The sequence below is a fragment of the Ambystoma mexicanum genome, chromosome 2q (assembly GCF_040938575.1).
Source record: "Ambystoma mexicanum isolate Mex_15411 chromosome 2q, UKY_AmexF1_1, whole genome shotgun sequence".
Lineage (NCBI taxonomy): Eukaryota > Metazoa > Chordata > Amphibia > Caudata > Ambystomatidae > Ambystoma > Ambystoma mexicanum.
Window position 1 is genome coordinate 1,356,559,784 of NC_090924.1, and position 17,965 is coordinate 1,356,577,748.

Below are 17,965 nucleotides of genomic sequence, written 5' to 3' on the forward strand. Positions count from 1 at the left end.
CCTCTTCAGAGGTTGTGTCCGTATCCACGATGGCCACCAGCCCCTCCCCCACCCTTTCCAACGAGGACTTCGTGGGGGTCTTCTCGATGGGCCTGAAAGACTCCCCCCTCCGCGGTGGCAGGGAGACTCTGGCTCATGAGGGCGCCTCCACTGGTGTAGCCTCCACAGGCTGAGCCAGGTCCGCGGCGACATCCTCAATCGAGGTTTTAGCAGGGTGAATCAAGGCCAACGTCACCTTCTGTACGCCTGGGGCCTTCACCTTGGGGGAAGGGTCCGAGCCTCGCTCCCCCTCTGCCGGAAACTTCGAGATCGACTGGGGCTTCTCCAGAAGCTTCGCCGGGTTCTCGGACTTCCTCTTACCCGAGCCAGAGCATTGGCTCGTGGATGATGGCGCCGGGGAGGGTGCGCCCTGCCTGGCAGCCACGGAGCCCGACCGTTCGGCGCTCCCGGTGCCAGCGGACTCGCGGTGCTTAGCCTTTTGTTGGTCCCCCGTCGCCGGGGCACCCTCACAGGACTTAGAAAACCCCTCGGACTTCTTCTTGTTCTTCTCGCCTGGCGGGCTCTTACCTTCCAGCCAGTTGGCGAGTCGGAGGTGGCGATCCTTCATGGTCCGCTCCGACATGTTCCCACAAAATGCACAGTCCTTCTCCTTGTACGTCTTGTCCTCATGGAGACAGAGGCATAACAAATGCTCATCCTCCTTGAAAACGTTCTGAAGCTGGCATCCAGGGCAGGTCCTGAACAGCTTCCCGGGCATCGAGCTTCCTTTCTCCTGGGCCATGACCGGGGTAGGCCTCAGAACTTCTGGAATCCTCCAAAAGATTAACTCGACGAAATCTTCACCCTTGAGGGGCGTAGAAACTCCGAAACGGATCCCCGTTGATCGGATGTAGACACGGTGGAGCTTGAGGCTCTATTTAACCGAAAAATGAGAAAATCTCCTGAAAAAAGCATGAAAACGCAGCAAAAGCTCGAGAGCTACAGTACGAGGACTCCCAACACTTGAACGTGCGGTAAAAATCTGAGGATGGTTGCCAGGGGCGGGGCTTAGGGAGAGGGCAGTCATTGGCTGGGGGCAGTATGACCCAGAGACCAGTAATTGGTTACTACTAAGAAAGACAGATCAGAAACGAAACTGATACTGATTTTTTCTATACCAAGGATTCCCGGCCTGACGACGGGGAATATTCATGAGCATGTGAATCCATGCCAGACCCCATGCTGGAGAAGCAATGTAACACTTTGATACTATCATACCTGCCTGCTATTGTCGTGAGGCAATGGTGCTACTTATATAGGTAAAATCTCCATCTTGTGGTCTAACCACTTTGCCCAACTATTCTCACTGAATCTACCAATGGAGAGCAAACAGGATTCTAGAAAAAGCCCTTTGTCATTAGTCCGTAAACTCAAGGATCTGGAGGCTATTCCAGGAGGGGAGGATCAGAGTGCATTAGGCAACATTGAAGTCTCCTTACAAAGGGAGGACTACTTTTCTGGTATGAAGATCTTGGAGGAGATAGATTCTAAAACACACCCCTCAAACTTTCAAAAATAAAAGCATAAAAACCTTGGTTTACAAAAAAAATTAATTCCGCTTTGATAACAAGTTAGACTGACTGGAAGTCGATGGGAGTGCAGAACATCAGATGAGGCAAGTAGGGTCAATGTGGCCCTAAAACAATATAAACAAGCTGTCTGAGGCCAAACGAGCGTTCTTACATAAGGAAATGGATATAGCAAAGAAATCACTCCAGGATGCTATTCTCGGTAGTGTCAATTGCGTCAGCCAAACTGTTTTGTCTCAACTACGGAACCGTCATCAGCAAAGGCAAATGCCTTCAACACTTTTTTTAAGGAAAGAATTGATGCTATTCAGAAGTCCATTTTAGCAAATCTCCGGTCGGAAACCTTGTGCACTTCTGAATCAGGGACAGTAGTAGACGACCCTGAGCAGGTAGAGTCTGGGAGATCGACCGCCCTTTTTCATTTCCACGCAGTGACGGACGAATATGTTCAAACATTAATAACAGCTCTTATACCTACAAATAATCTTTTGTATTCAATGCCCGCCTGTGCAGCAAGGTGTATGGCTAAAAAGATTACGCCATTTATGGCTCTTTTATAAATAAATAATCAAATCAAATAGTGCCTCTGCAGCTGAAGGCAATTACTCTGCTGTTAAAATCAAATTTGGACCAAGCCCGTCTCCAGGATTTTGTTGAAGGGGAGTCCCTGTTGGACTCCTTTCAATCTGGGTTCCGTCCAAAATTTGGAACAGTGGAGGCGATGCTGTTTGTACAAGACTACCCGTTAGGGGGCCTCGGATGATATGAGGGTAAGCAATCACTTTTAGTGATGCTGGACCCCTCTGCGCCCTTTGATATGGTCAATCGGCATACCCTGCTGAATTGTCTGAGGTCTATTGGCAATGTCTCTGATCATACGAGTAAGTGGTTTGTATCTTTCATGGTTGATCGCCATCAACAGGCTAAACTAGGGGGACTTCTCTCAGACCCTTTTGCAATGGGCTGTGGTGTACCACAAGGGCCATCACCATCACCTCTACTTTTTAATCTGTATTTACAACCACTGGTGGAAATTATAAGACGTCATGGAGTGAAGCGTCACTGTTACGCTGACAACACTAAAACGTTCATTAAAATTGGGAATATTGATAGAACTTTTAAGGTAAGGCAGTGTCTTGATGTCAGCAGGTAGATGGTAGACAATCAGCTTCAGCTTAATCCAATTAGAACTGAGATGGTGTTTGGACTAAGCCATCTCCTTCAGGCAGTAAAAAGTTTTTTCCCCCTAATCTTTTCGGCGCTGCACTTACATTTGTTTCTAGGGTAAAAAAATCTGTGGTGCATTTGACAAGATAACCTTCGGCGCGAGGGCTAGGTTAGTGACACGTTGTAGGAGTCAGAATGGTCTGCCAATTAGTCAGATTAGCTCATGTTTCTCCAGCTCGTCGATCACTTCACTGGCTGGTTGTAGAGGATAGAACAAAGTTCAAGGTGGCACGTTCAATTTTCAAATGCTTAACCCTTTTTGTCCCAGATTATCTGAGGGATAAACTCAGTCATTACCAGCCTGTTAGGCAGCTGTGATCAGAAGGCGAGTAGCTGTTGACTGCCCTTCCCCCATTTACCAACAGGCATCCGAGCGCACAAAAAACACGAAGATACATACATATATGACTGGACAAATTCAGCAGAGGTCTAGGTAGAAAAAGACCAGAAGGACTGGCAGGGAACCAGAATCCTAAAAAAGGACTAGTTTTCAAGTTTGTTGAACAATCTGGTTTTTAAGGCTAGGCGAAAGGTTCTGGCATTTTGGTCCAGGCGTAGGATACTTGGCAGTGAGTTGCAAACCTGCGCAGACAGCACCGGAAAGGAGCTTCCTAGGACCCTGGTCCTTTTGTACTTAGTGGTCTTAATTAGTCCAAGATTGGTAGAACGGAGGGCACAAGTAGGTTCATACAATGAGATACGTGTTCTAAGGTATGCTGGTGCCTTACCATACAGGCATTTGTGTACCAAGGAAGCTATCTTGAAAAGGATCCGGGCAGAGATGGGAAGCCAGCGTAGTGATTGTCTAACAGATGAGATGCGCTTGCATCTAGGTATACCTTTAACCACGTGCACAGCGTTATTCTGAAGAATCTGCAGTTTTTTCATGCATTTTTTACTAGCCCCCACATGTAAAGTGTTGCAGTAGTCGAGGCGTGAGAGAACTATAGCTCGAGCAATTGAAGCACAATTAGTTTCAGAAATAGAAGACTTGATGTTCCTCCGAAGTTTCAGGTAGTGGTGGCAATTCTAGATACATAGTTGGTCTGAGACTCCTCACTGAGGGAGGAATCAAAGAATACCATTAAGGTCTTAACTTTACCCACTAGTGGAATGGAACAGTCCTTTATTCTGAAACACGAGTTTGGCTTTGGCTCCATTCAGATTAAGCCAATTCTCGGTCATCCAACGCTCTATGACCCCATAGATGGTATTCAGATTCAATGAATCAATGTGATGATCCCCACTGATTTCCAGGATCAGTTGGGTGTCATCTGCATAATTTGTAAAAGAGATCCCAAGGGTCTGGGTCTAGAGTAGGATGCAGAGGGGACCGACATATAGGTTGAAAATGGTGGGCGAGATGCAGGCCCCCTGTGGAACACTGCAGGCAATGGTAGCTAGCAGGCCTTTTCCCAAAATACCGAAGATTGTCTATCGGAGAGAAAAGATTTGATCCAACTGGTAGTTGGGGGGCGCAGTTCCCCAGATCAGATAGAGTGGAGATGAAGCAGTAGTGATCCAGCAGATCAAAAGCTGCAGCTAGATCAAGGAGGACCAGGAGACCTGTTTTTCCCTGGTCCACCATCTCAAGCATGTTAGTTCGTAGATCTATCAGAGTGATATCTGTGCTATGGTCAGATCTAAAGCAGGATGGTTTGCAATGAAAAACGGAGCAAGACTGAAAGCGAGCCTGTAGTTGATTAGTGGCGACATTGTCCGAAATGTTCAAAAGTTGGAATTGGTGATAGGCCTGAGGTTTTTTGCTGGCATTCTTCACCAGCTAGACAGAGTTTGTGATTCTCACGGGGATTTCCTCACGCCTAATCTTGTTATTTACAATCTACATTAGGAACCAGCCTTAGAGATCCTTTTCAGCCTTCTATTCCTTTGAGAATAAGACCTGTAATCTGCTCTTTGCTATTCATCCGTGGGGCAACTGTTTGTGGGTAAGATCCCAATCTCTTACTGCATTTCTCTTTTCACACAATTGGACATATTCTTACTCCTTATATATTCTATTAGGCGCTTTGCCAACATTAACCATCAGATAGAGATACAAAGACCTAGTAGGGAATAGGCTTGTCAGGGTAAGCTCCTTTCTATACCCTCTACTATTTCACTAGACTTGGGAAACTATATTCCTACTTACCTGCATTTCTACTCTGTTTGAATTAGAATCTTTCCCGACAAGAATCCGGACCACATTAAAACTAGCGTGAGCCTTCACCAGCTGCTTGCAGGAACCCACGCATCCCAGCAGCGCTTCACAGGGTTTTTCCCCCTATTGGGGTTTTCCCTGGAGATTCCACTTCTACCTAGCCTTTTGGCTGGGTTTAAGAGGGTTTTTTTTTTTTAGGTAATTCTCTCCTTCATCGATTACAAGACTATTGACCATCACAGAGGTAGATGTTATTTACAACTGCCGAGAGACATATTTCGTTTCAAATGCTTTATGATTAAAGTTATTACAGGGTGACAGTAACTACCTTAATGGCTTCAGGAAGTGAACAACGATCAAAGGAGGCGTTAACCAATCCGGTGAAGAAAGGCGTAAGAGTACTTCTGTTATCCAAAATGTATTTATTCGGTTATCCCATCAACGTTTGTCTCGAGGGGAGACAGAAGGGTGCTGTTTTTTGCCCGAAATTATGGAACAGCATCCCCAGAGACATTAGAGCTCTCGAATCTCTCTATGTTTCATCAAGCTCTTAAAACCTTTCTTTTTAAATGATGGGTGTGATAGGATTTTAGAAGAGGGGGCAGGGTCATGTTTGTTAAGAGGGTTTGCCTGTTTTCATACAGTTCTTTGGTGCCGTATTTATGTTTCACCTGCGCCTTTGTATGGTTTGGTCTGTTCTGAAAGTGTTAAAAATAAATACGTCAAATATAAAAAACAGTGACAATCTTTCACACTGCATTTCACTGCAATTCATCTCCAGACTGCAATGATAACACACAAAATAAGGCAGCTTCAGAAAGACAAAAATAGCCATATTGATCCATAGTTCCATAGTGCCGGATTTAACAAATAACATTACAGTCTGACGCCAAACCATCTTAACTAGAATTCCACAGTGCTCTGCTCCCACAGTGTCAAAGTGTACACCATCACACCACTTCAACATCCTCTTTGGCAAAGCTGGGCCAGCAGAGTTTCAATAAGCAATTTGAGAGTACAGTCCTATTAGGCCTATTGAACTCACTTCAAGAGAACCAGAGAAACATTACAATCATTCAAGGATAGTAGAGGGGTGACACTGCCTTGGGGCATGTTTGGGAAAAGTCATTATTTATTGGAGCACAAGGTCATGTTATCACCATTCGTCCCAATTGCATTCAGAATCATCGTACTTATTAATGAACTATGTTCTGTTCCAACGTAACTATACCAAAGGTATACAAAAGAGTACTGTTTGATGTTAAAAGCACACTATAAACAAACTAGACTGTAAACACTTTGTCCTGGCAGGCCCCTTCATTGCTATAACCTGCATCCTCACAAACATGCTATGAACCCAAGTGTAGTTTAAGTCTTACCTGTACCAAAGGATGAACATTCTATATCATAGTTCAAGGATTCTTCATATTCTCGAATTGGAGAACCAGCGCTGCAAATCAAAGAAGTTGTTGAGTACCTTTTTGTATATTATGTGCACATAGGGAAAGTAAAAACTATCTTAAGTAATTGAAGTGTGATAGGGTTAACAAAAAGCTATAAGGTCACATTTTTTTTTAATGTAAATTGGTTTTAAATCATCTTCAAAATCTATTATGTCAGATAAGTTTCAAGTTTAATTTACCTTGAAATCAAGCCACGAGAATGGGCGGGTTTGGCTGGCTTTTTAAAAGATATTTACTTTCATGACATTTCAAAATGTAACAGGGGCAATGTCACAAAACCAATCTTTATGAGAATGCCAGGTGGTTTGACACCCGGCCATTGATCCCTTTCAACATTTTAAACACAACAGGTATTCTTAGGAAACAGTTGATGGTTTATGACAGTGTCTTCAGTAACTGATAAATCCCGACAATGGGCTGTTTGTGTGCAAATTCACATGGGCTGAACCAAACTGTATCCTTCTGCTCCAAACTGGCCCCGGGCCATAGATTTAGTTTGAGCTTCCCATTTTCCACAAATGTATGAGGGAGCCCCCTGCTTTCATAGGCTCTCTCTCAAAGGACATACATACATTCTGACAAGCCATTATCCCATTGAGGCTATTTCCCATAGCTCAACAAAGCGCTGCCAAATCTCTCATGCCTATTATGAATGCCAGTGCCCAGAAATATGTTTGGGGTGTTTGGAGTATGAAATTATGGCTACCCTTCTTGAACATTGGGCCTCATGCTCTAGTCCCTTTGGTTCACCACCCAAATGCCTGTTTCACTTCTGCAAGGGAGTCGCAATCACGCTAGTAATTAATCAGTGACACATTTATTTGGTAAGCAAATTGTATAATGTTTACATCTAGGACTGCGTATTCAGAGACTGCAAATTGTCACTAACTTTGTATTGGAGGACCCGTCTCAGTTGCAGGTTTTTTTTAATGTGTTCCTTTCTACAAAGTAGTGTTGTTTGTAGTTCCAGTATGGTTCGATGTGGCCTCTTAAAACAATATGTTTCAGTGCTCTCATCCCTTCCTTGTGCCATTGCCCAAAAGCCCTTTATTATATAGATTTCAGATAGTTGCTACATATCAAACAGGGGAAATCCTAGAGTAATTTTGCTGGGATAATCTATTTTATTTTCACACCTACACCTACTCCGTGACAACTACCTTGAATGCCTTTGACATTGGCATGGACACCAACTATATTACATTTTTCAGTCCCGTTTTGCCCATACACTGCAACCATAATATGAACAACAGCTGGGTGGCCCAGTAATATTCATGAGTCAGGAAGGCCCAACCGGCCTTTTCATACCAAGTTGCATAAAAATATAACTGCAATCCTCTGCACTCAGCACCACAGCACTTGATGCATGGGTATTAGTGAGGACGCCCCTTGGCTGGTTCAAATCCTACCTTGCTAACCATCACAAATTAATGTAAATGGATTCCTTCAGATCAATTCTATCAATCACCTGTCTAGTCCCACAAGGATCTCTCTTCCCCCTGATCGTCAACGTTTACATGAGTGGCTCTGCAATCCTTCGGGCTCCACAACATCCATCAATATGCAGCTGACACGCATCTGTACCTCAAGATAGCTTCCATCAAAGACACCCACAGGCCCAGGGCCTGCATCAGATTGATCCAGTAATGGATGTCCATTGCTTACCTAAGGCACAAACCTTACACAAACAAATCCCTACCTCTGCCCAAAGAAAAAACATCGTACTCCATCACATCCAGATCTGGATATCTGCTGTGAACATCCAGGGATTCACATCCTAGCTGACTGCCTGAGAAAAGTCCTTATGGTTCTACATTGGCAGACATTTGCTTCAAGCAGCACAGAAAGTAAGACACACACCGTTCGGTACAAAAATTCCCTCATGTGGAAAATCAAGCCCTTCATCCCAGCAAACAACTTCAGATTGGCTGTCCAAGCCTTAGTCCTCTCCCACATGGATAGTCGAAATGCCCTTCTTAAAGGAAGTCATGTCTCCACGCTGGCATCCATGAGATGGGTCCAACATACTGCAGCATGACTCAAAGTACTCTAGAAATTCGACCAAATCACCCTATCACCCTGACCCGAACCCTCAATTGCACTTTCTACCACTGCAAGCACATATCAACTTAAAATCCTGCAGTAGCGTCCTCAAGCTACCACGCTGAAGAGCTCAGCATCTCCGGAGGACTATGATCCACTAGCAGTAAAGACATGTGCAGGAGTGAGCTCTGACAGTGCAAAAAGTAAAGACCCAGGAGACCGGCCTTCTCGGCTTACTCCTCCACACTCTGCAACCTCATCCCCATCAGTGCCAGACTCGCTCCCTTGTTTCTCCATTTCAGGAAGGAGCTTAAGACCCTTATCTTCAAGGAATGGCTCTTCCCTAAGCCTGGGGTCACAACCCCCCACCCAACTAGAGAGTGGGCAATTTGCTGCCCATCCCCGCCGCTAGCTCTGAGATACCTTGTGCTTTCCTCACCAGATACTTACCCCCATGATTTGTAAAGCACTCAGTTGCTCCACGAAGCTAGGTCCGCACTGAAATATAACAGCAATGAACATAGTCGTCCGTGCATTCTATCAAAGGCATAACAGGATAGGGGGAAATGCTGGAGCTTGCAGCAAAGGCAAGGGAATTTTACAACACACAGCTTATACAGTACATTTGACAAGTGTCCCATGCCTGCAGGAAATCACTTAACAGTTCCAAGTTCAAGGGTATTAATTTAGATGCCTTTTGCCAGTTATTTCTAGGTATTTAAAATTCTTTTTTTCTGGCTTTAGAGGGTCCCCATACAGGACCGCTCAACCTCCTACCCCCGACTCAACCATAAATATGATAGACTTGTGTCAGTCGATCAATAGGCCCCTGTTATTCCTATGTTGCTCTCTGGCTATCCATTATCTTTGCACCAGAGATTGAAGGGTCACCAAGATCCTCTGAAGACAGTACAATTCTGTTCACACCTTTCCAAGGCCAAATAAAAACTGTACAACAGCCAGTCCCCTCTGACTCACTCCGCCAAGTGCTCCATTACCAGCACAAATAGAAAAACTACCAACTGACGTCCCAGTCGTGTCCCCCTAACTGGCATGAATTCCAAAGAGCGGTTAACCATTATTTCACTCAGAGCACGTACAGTGTGAAGCCCATTCTATTCAAAATGTCCCAATGATAATCGCAGACTATCAAATGTAAGTGTTTTTTGGAGTACAAGGCCATAGCCTGACTGCGTCTAGAATAATTCTAGTTGAACATTTGGTAATATCCGGGGTGGATCAGGGAACACTAATTCCAACGGTCTGCTAGCCAGGCTTTTGGCCAGCACGTCAATCTCCATATATTTACAAAGGAGACTAAGGAGATTCGCCTACATGAGTCCTTTTCGATGACAGGCCTTGGATTTATTATAAAAAGCAGTAACCACAATAGCAGCCTGGCACAGATCCAGGTGCAGGGCCAACTAGTCCGTATTATCCAGGAACCTATTGAGCATATGATGATCGATTTTCTCACTCACATTGTCCCATAGTATACATGGGGTGTTTTTTTCTTCTGTTGCATTCTGAAAAGCCTACTCTACCTCTGCCAACTGGATCGCTGCTACGAGCTATTAGTTGGTGGTCGGACAAACATAACTGGGAAATGGCACACAAAACATTCAGATTCCAAGCCAGTCCTTGTTCAGCTGGATTTCTATAGGGAAAGCACTTGAGTTATGACCCGATTATCTGACATGTCTCCTCCCCCTTTTTGCTTCTTCTCTATTTGCAAACCCTGCCAATACCTTCCCTGCCCCTGTTTTTGTAGACTCTTATGCTAACAACCCAAAGTACCGAGGGTCAGTAACCTACACTGGTCTTTTAATCTTTTCGTTTCCATGTGTGCACTCCCCTCACAGGTTTCTGCTGCTGCCTTGGTTTTCAGCCATGCCAACATGTTACACCCTATTGTACTAGGCCCTCCAGTTTTTACTAAGTACAAAACTTAAACAATGCCCCATTAAAGCCCATAAATCTACTGAATGAGATGCTGGAAATTTTTTTGGAAGGACCGGGCCCTGTATGTTTTCTGCACAGGAATCCTTTTTGGAGGCCTGGCTGTGCAGCTCTTCACTTTATCATCCTTGGTGAACAAAGATCCATGGGATACACTAATGGCACCCAGGGGTATGGATACCCCTTGCAACCCCTTGTGTGCGTTTCAGGGCACCTGTGTGTAGAGCAGGGCATAGAACGGTGGCAGCTACATGCTGATTTTGCAGTTGCTCTGGGTGTCACCAATTTTGGGGCACCCAGACCCTGCCTTTCCCTTCCTGTTTCTTTAAATACTGAGAAGCCCTGGATCGGTCTCCCTGCCCCTGATTGGATGTTGGGTGGAAGGATCATATATGGCTCCGAGGCTGCCCCCGCTACACTGGTAGGAGCCTTCCCAGGGACTGCTTTGTTTGTGGGACACCCAAGGGGTTGGGACTTGAATGAATGGAGAGAGGAGTAAAATCACATTATGTGTTGTGGGTGTCTGGTTTTGGTTGTGTGTCACAATGCCTGTAGTCTGCCTGAGCCGGCCCTGACTGAAACTAGAAAGAATGCAGTGTGATGGGTCATAAATTGGAGTGGGACACAATGCATTCATATTTAGTAAAGATATTGAATGAAAATAAAAGTGGGTTGGGAAACTGCCTAACAGGCCCTATTCTAAGAGTAGTTTCTCTACCTAAAATTCAAAACTAAGGATCAGCAATGCCAGGAAGTCTGTTAACTGAAAAGCTGTCCTTGTCTCCAAAACGTCCTATCCTGACCCTCACACAAACAAAAACAGCAAAGGGTGCAAGGAAATGTCTTTCTGGATGCTGGCAAAAAATGTTTAAAACCAAATATGCAATAATGACTTCAACAAAAATGTTCAATGATCCCATCCAGGGGGTGGTACTCTTCCCCTGGTTTCTTGAATAGGTTGGGAAAAACAGCCAACAAGTTCTTGTTTAAATCGCAAGTTTTGCAGCAGTCTTTCGGAAAGACTTCCTTCAACTCTGTAGATCGCCTGGTGTACTCCCCTGCCAGGAATCTTCATTCAATCTCATCCACATGGCATATTCGCCTGCCAGGATTTCACTTTGTTCTTTTCAGATCCCCTGGTATATGCTCCAGGAATCCTTACCTAACTTCAATTGCCTGGTGTACTTGCCTGCCCGGACTTCCCTTTAGTTGATACAGTTTCTTGGTTATTTGAAAATGACCTATACCATGAGGTACTTGGTATATTGGCCTAAGATGGTACTTGCTTGAACTTCTTCCCCACGCTGGCATCTCATGCACCTGTATTGGGATTTTTCTTGACAGTGTGTCTTGCCCGCCTACAAACATTCTTATTGGGTATTGCGATAATACTTTGTCTTGGCTGAATTCAAATATTCTTCTTATGCTCTTTTCATCATAAACAGTCTCATTTATCAAATGGGGGCCGGCGTGCTTCTCGGTATGCCCCGTGGTCTCTAGCCGCTTTGGGTACACTCAGCGGTCTCTCCTGGCATCTCAGGCTCTGCCCATGCATTTGTGGAACAGCTGCTTTGTTCGCTTTCCAGCCTGGAGTTAGCTGCGGTCTCCCGAGCATTCTGTGCAGCTCTCGCGGTCACACGCTGGATTCCTCTCTCGTTCTGGACAGATTAACATAGCTTCCACAAGCAGACTGACAACCAAGTGCTTCTGCCGGGCTCTCTGGGTCTCAACGGCTTTTTCTGCACATCTACGGTGTCTCTTCTTCTGTTCCGATGTTCCTCTCTGTATGTCTCTTACTGGCGAGCCTCCGCCTTGAGTGTACCATCCTCTCCCGCACTGATGCTGTACTCCACAGTGCAGACAATTTTTAAATGGCCCGCACATGGTAGGCTTTAAAGAAGAACAAGCTACTTACCAACTGGTAACGTTCTTTCGATTGGATGTTCCTCCAATGTATTCCACATCTTTGACATGTAATGTCCACAGCGGTGTATTTCGGAAACTTTTTTGGCAGAGGGCGGCCTGCGTCGATGGCAGCGGGTCGATGTCCCTCGAAGGCATCCATCGAGGGCGACATCACCGGATGTTATTAATAGGATGCACGACACCCACAGCCTCAGTTTATGCGTTTTCCTCCATAACGTCTGACATGCACAAATCCAATGACTGCTTGACTGCACATATCCTTGCGGAAACGTAAGCTGCAATCGCATAGGAAATTCTTCAGAGGGGCAGGCTAGGAGGGCAATGACGAATACGTTGGAGGAACATCCAATCGAAAGAATGTTACCAGTTGGTAAGTAACTTGTTCTTCGAATGGATTGTGTTCTTCAACGTATTCAATATCTTTGACAGACTCCCAAAGCAGTACCAGAAAATGCAGGAGGAAAAATAATTCAGAGTACCCAATCAGATAGATGGCGGAATAAAGAACCATCTTACCAAAGGCCATATCTTGACCATGGATTGTATCCAGGCAGTAATGTTTAACAAAGGTGTGGATAGAAGCCCATGTGGCTGCATCACAAGTACTCTTTATAGGAACTCCCCGCTACAGGGCTGTGGAAGTAGCCACGCCCCTAGTGGAATGAGCTTGTAACCCTTCCGGAGGGTCCTTGCATGCCAAACGGTAACATTCAGTAATGGTGAGGATAATCCACCTGGACAGGTTTTGTTACAGCATGGCCCAATCGGTGACCAGCATACCCCACAAAGAGTTGATCGTCCACTCTGAACCTGGACATCCTAGAAATATAAAAGCTCAGAGCTCTCCTAGGGTCCAACCTATGGATTCGCTCCTCTTCCCGACCAGGATGAGGAGGATAGAAAGAAGAAAGAACCACTTTCTGGCTCAAATGAAATTCAGACACTACCTTACGTAGAAAGGAAGGACGTACCCTCAGTAAACCCTGTTCCTGTGGAACACAATAAAGGGCAGCTTAAAAGTGCATGCAATTCACTCACTCTGCAAGCGGAAGTAACCGCAACCAAGAACACTGTCTTGAAGGACAATAATCTCAAAGGACAAGAGTGCAAGGTTTCAAACGGAGCACCCATAAGTAAACTTCAAAACCAAATTCAAATCCCAAACCAGCACCTGGAAAGGGAACGGCGGGAACACATTAGTGAGTCCCTTAAGGAATTGGGAAATCAAAGGAATCTTAAAGTAAGAACATTCTTCAGACGAGCGCTTGAAGATAAACAGCGCCGCCAGGTAACCCTTAATGGTACCCACTTGAAGGCCCCTGTGCGCCAAAGAAAGCAAAAAAGACAAAACCACTGGAAAAGAACACTGAAAGGATCAACATTTTGTCCTCTGCACCAGTCGCAAAACTTGTGCCAACGGTAGAGAGATTTTGTTGCTGGCCTCCTGGCTGAAAGCAACACTTCCATCACGTCATCCGGGAGGTCCCAACCCTTGTACCTCAACCTTTCAGATACCAAGCGTGAAGGTTGAGAGTCCTGATCTCTGGATGCAGAACCTGAAATCTTCCTTCCCTTCCTCCGTCCCTCGCGAGCATATCCTCTCGGTAAGGAAGCCGGCGTGGAGGGCAGATGGATATTTCTAGAAGGTCCAGGTACCATGCACTGATGGCCCAATCCGGAGCAATGAGGATCCTGTGGGATCCAAACCTCTGTAACCTCCTTAACACTTGAGGAATGACGGACACTGGCGGAAATGCAACAGCAGTGGTAATGACCAGTCCACAACAAATGCATCTCCTAAGGCTTCTCTCGGAGGAAATTCCCTTGAGCAGAATCTCTCGGACTTCCGGTTGGCACTGGTGGCAAAGAGATCCACTTGCGGGGTTCCCCAAAGGGCGAAGATCTCCAGAAGGACGTCCTGAGCCAACTACCACTCGTGAGAGATCGTGCTCTGCCTGCTCAGTGCGTCTGCCGCCCCATTTTCCTCTCCGGCCAGATGAACTGCTGAGAGCGAAATTTCCTGCTAGATTGCCCAGAACCAGAGCTGCATTGCACAACGGGAGTGACAGCCCTCCTCCCCCCCCCCCCCCCGCCGCCCCCTTTTTTTGTTGAGGTAATGCATGGCCTCTGTGTTGTCCGTCATGATCAGGTCAATCTTCCTCCGCACAGACGGCAGAAAAGCCTTCAGGGCCAGCTTGATGGCCCTCATGTCTAACGGGTTGATGTGGAGTCTGGACTCAGACGTAGACCAACGACCGCTGGCTGTCAAGTCTACGGCATGATCTCCCCATCCTGTGAGGGAAGCATCCGTCACTACAGTCACCTCCAGCCATAGTTGCCAAAACGGCTTCCCCTTAATCAGGTTCCCCTCGAAACCTGAGATGAGGTCGTGGTTGAAGACTCTTGTGACCCATCTCAACAGTCTAGCCATTTTTATCACCTATTATGGCCAAGCATAATGACTTCACATTCTTTCTATATACAATTTCATTGATGAATTATATGTCATGGTTTTTATAGATTTTATATATTTTGTATCCCTTGGAGTTTTGTATGAATATATTGGATGGTTGATGGATGCATGTGGACGAATGGACGTACGATTGAATAGGATGAATTTTATTATTACATAGATGTGTTCTTAAAGTTTTTTCCTGCTATGTAAATTTTTGCCATTTAGTGCAGATTAAAATCATGATTTGAGTCGTATCTAAATTGTATCAGGTTTAATAAAATCCCTTGATACCTGATATGATATATGTCATTTGTAACGCGCATATACACAAGTGTTTCAAGGCGCGACGAGGCAGGGAGGGGGGAACAAGGGGAAGACAGACAACGATCCTACTAGGCCAGGTGTCATTTACATCGTGCAAGTGCAGGGGTAGGGGGAAGGGAAAAAGTGCAAGGGGGGGAGGGGGGGGGAGGAGTGCAGTACAGGGTAAGTAGAATAAAAAATAAAAAAATAGGGCCAGCTGGTGGCAAGTGCAAGGTAAGTGCAGACAAGTGCTGGGAAGGGGGGGCTGTAGGGATACAGAGATTCCCGAAGTGCAGGGGTTGCCAGGGAGGCAGTGCAAGTGGAGAGTGGCTGGGCCAAAGACCGAGGTCGGTGAGAGTGGCCCAGGTGCAGGTTCAGTGCAGTTTCAGTGAAGAATTTAGCAGGGGAGAGGGAGAGAGAAAGCAGAAGCAAAGAGAAAGGTTTTGAGGTGCTTCTGGAACCGGAGATGGTTCTCAAGTTTCAGGGAGACAGGAAGGCTGTTCCAGAGGGAGGCCCCTGCCGCAGAGAGAGATCTACCCCGAGCTTGTTGCTTCGAGAAGCGGCTGACCCTGAGGGAGTTGGAGACAGATGAGTGAAGGGCTCGGGAAGGAAAATATTTAGGAAGAGAGAGTTGAAGGTATTTAGGCCCCAGGCCCCAGAAGGCCTTGTGGACAATGCAGAGGGTTTTGAACTTAATCCTCGCAGCCACTGGGAGCCAGTGTAGAGATTTCAATCCTGGAGAGATACGGTCCCTGGGCTTGAGGCCAAGGACAAGTCTCGCAGTCCTGTTCTGGATGTGTTGTAGAGGGCGGAGAGTGGAGGCAGGCAGATTAAGATAGAGGCTGTTACAGTAGTCCAGCTTCGAGAGAACCAGGGCTCGGGAGACAGTGAGCTTCTGGGGGAAGGGGAAGGAGAGGAAGGGAAGAATACCTCTGAGGAGGTGCAGCTGGTAGTGTGACTTCTTAGAGACGTCAGATATATGAGGAGAGAAGGAGAGTGTGGAGTCAAAGATGACCCCGAGGCTTTTTGCCTTGCAGGTAGGAGCACGAAGCGGGCCAAGAGAGGCTGGCCAGAGAGCTGCAGGGAAGGAGGGAGTGGGTGTGCCGATGAGTAGAATCTCAGTCTTACTGGCATTAAGGCAGAGGTCATTGGCGGCACACCATTCCTGGATAGCAGACAGACAGTCAGAGATAAGGGGAGGAGGGGAGGAGGCCGAGGGTAGCCTGAAAATGAGCTGTGTATCGTCCGCATAGCACTGAAAGTTGGGGCAGAGAGCAGCGATGCGGTGGGCAAGGAGTGCCAGATACTGGTTGAACAGCCAGGGAGAGAGATTAGATCCCTGGGGACACCACAGGTTGAGAAAAAGATGTCAGAAAGGAAGGACCCCAGTTGGACCTGGGAGGGTCGATTGGAAAGGAAAGAGGTCAGCCACGCCAGAGCCTGACCAGTGATACCCAGGTTATCACGGAGACGGTTGAGCAGGATGGCATGGTTGACGGTGTCAAAGGCAGAAGAGAGATCGAGCAGAATGAGAGCACACGGAGTGTTGGAGTCGGGGTTCAAGAGCAGGTCCTCACGGATGTTCAGGAGAGCAGTTTCCGTGCTTCTGGCAGCTCTGAAGGCAGATTGATGGTCATGAAGACTACCAACAGATTCAGCATGGAGGTTAAGCTGGGAGATGGCCAGTTTCTCCAGGAGCTTGCCCAGGAATGGAGTGATGGAGATTGGGCGATAGTTAGCCGGGCAGGAGGGGTCGTAAAAGGGTTTAAGAAGAGGGTGCAGAAGGGAGTGCTTAAGGGGGGATGGGAAGACTCCAGAGGCGAAGGAGTGGTTGCAAAAGTCAGTCAGGGCAGGAGCCAGGGAATCGATGTGGTCCTTGATAGTTTTGGAGGAACAGGGGTGAGCCTGTTTAAACAAGACTTTCATAGATCGGACTTGTCTGGAAACCTCGTCAGCAGAAAAAAGGGGAAAGGCAGAGAAGGAGGGAGGAGGGGTGGCTGCAGAAGGGCCAGAGGAAGAGCCGGGAAGAGAGGGAGGGAGGTGATTGGAAGAGAGTGAGGACAGGATGTCCTGAGTTTTAGAGATGAAATTGTATCCTCTGGGTGTCTTTCTGTGATTAATCCCCTCGTTGGCCCACCACAAAAGATCCTGGGAGGCCAAGAGTGGAATCTGAACGGTAGATAGGTAGTTGGCGTGAGAATTTTAAAAACTATTTTAATCTGTGTTTTAAATTGTTTTGAATTTTAGTTGTGTATTATTGAAACATAATTGAAACAAAGTTGAATTCAGTCAGAGCAGCCTTCTAGATTCATATTTTTATCCAAGAAGTCACGTACTATTGTTGCTTCTACCTCTTCTGCGTGTAGAATCCGAGTTCCTCGGCATACACGTGCTAAGTGGGTGATTGAACTACATTACCCAGGAGTATTGTAGTCACTGCGCGCATTTTCTTCGTCCCTAGGCGCGAATGAGACGAGCAGGTCTGTGCGGGTCCGTGCAGCTCGGCAGCCTACTCTTCTTCAAACGGTTGTTGGAGCAGGTATAGTTTCTCCCTTTTAGTATTCTATTTTAGATGGTGGATACCATGGCTCAGTCCAAGGGGACTCTCAGTGTAGTAGAAAGTAATGATATTCCAAACAAACACAACCAAAATAATATCGTTAACACTATGAGAAATGCCAATGTACACACTGATTTATCCATTACCTTGGTTAATACTCGCTCGTTGCCTAAACACTGTATAGAACTGCATGACTATATTTTCGAGCATAAGCCAGATATCATGTGTCTTACGGAGACATGGCTTACAGAAGCCCATGGACCGACCACAGAGCAAGTAAGCCCCCCCCCGCGGTTAAGT

At 46.3% G+C, this 17,965-nt stretch overlaps 1 protein-coding gene across 2 annotated transcripts in view; it reads right to left on the reverse strand.

Moving 5' to 3' along the window:
• TOPAZ1 (testis and ovary specific TOPAZ 1) overlaps positions 1–17,965 on the reverse strand; it is a 2,616,805-nt gene that overhangs the window by 2,208,845 nt on the left and 389,995 nt on the right. For both annotated transcript variants that reach the window (XM_069648829.1, XM_069648828.1), the window contains exon 3: positions 6,336–6,406. In XM_069648829.1, the coding sequence (XP_069504930.1) occupies positions 6,336–6,406 (71 nt within the window). The remainder of the gene's footprint in view (positions 1–6,335; positions 6,407–17,965) is intronic.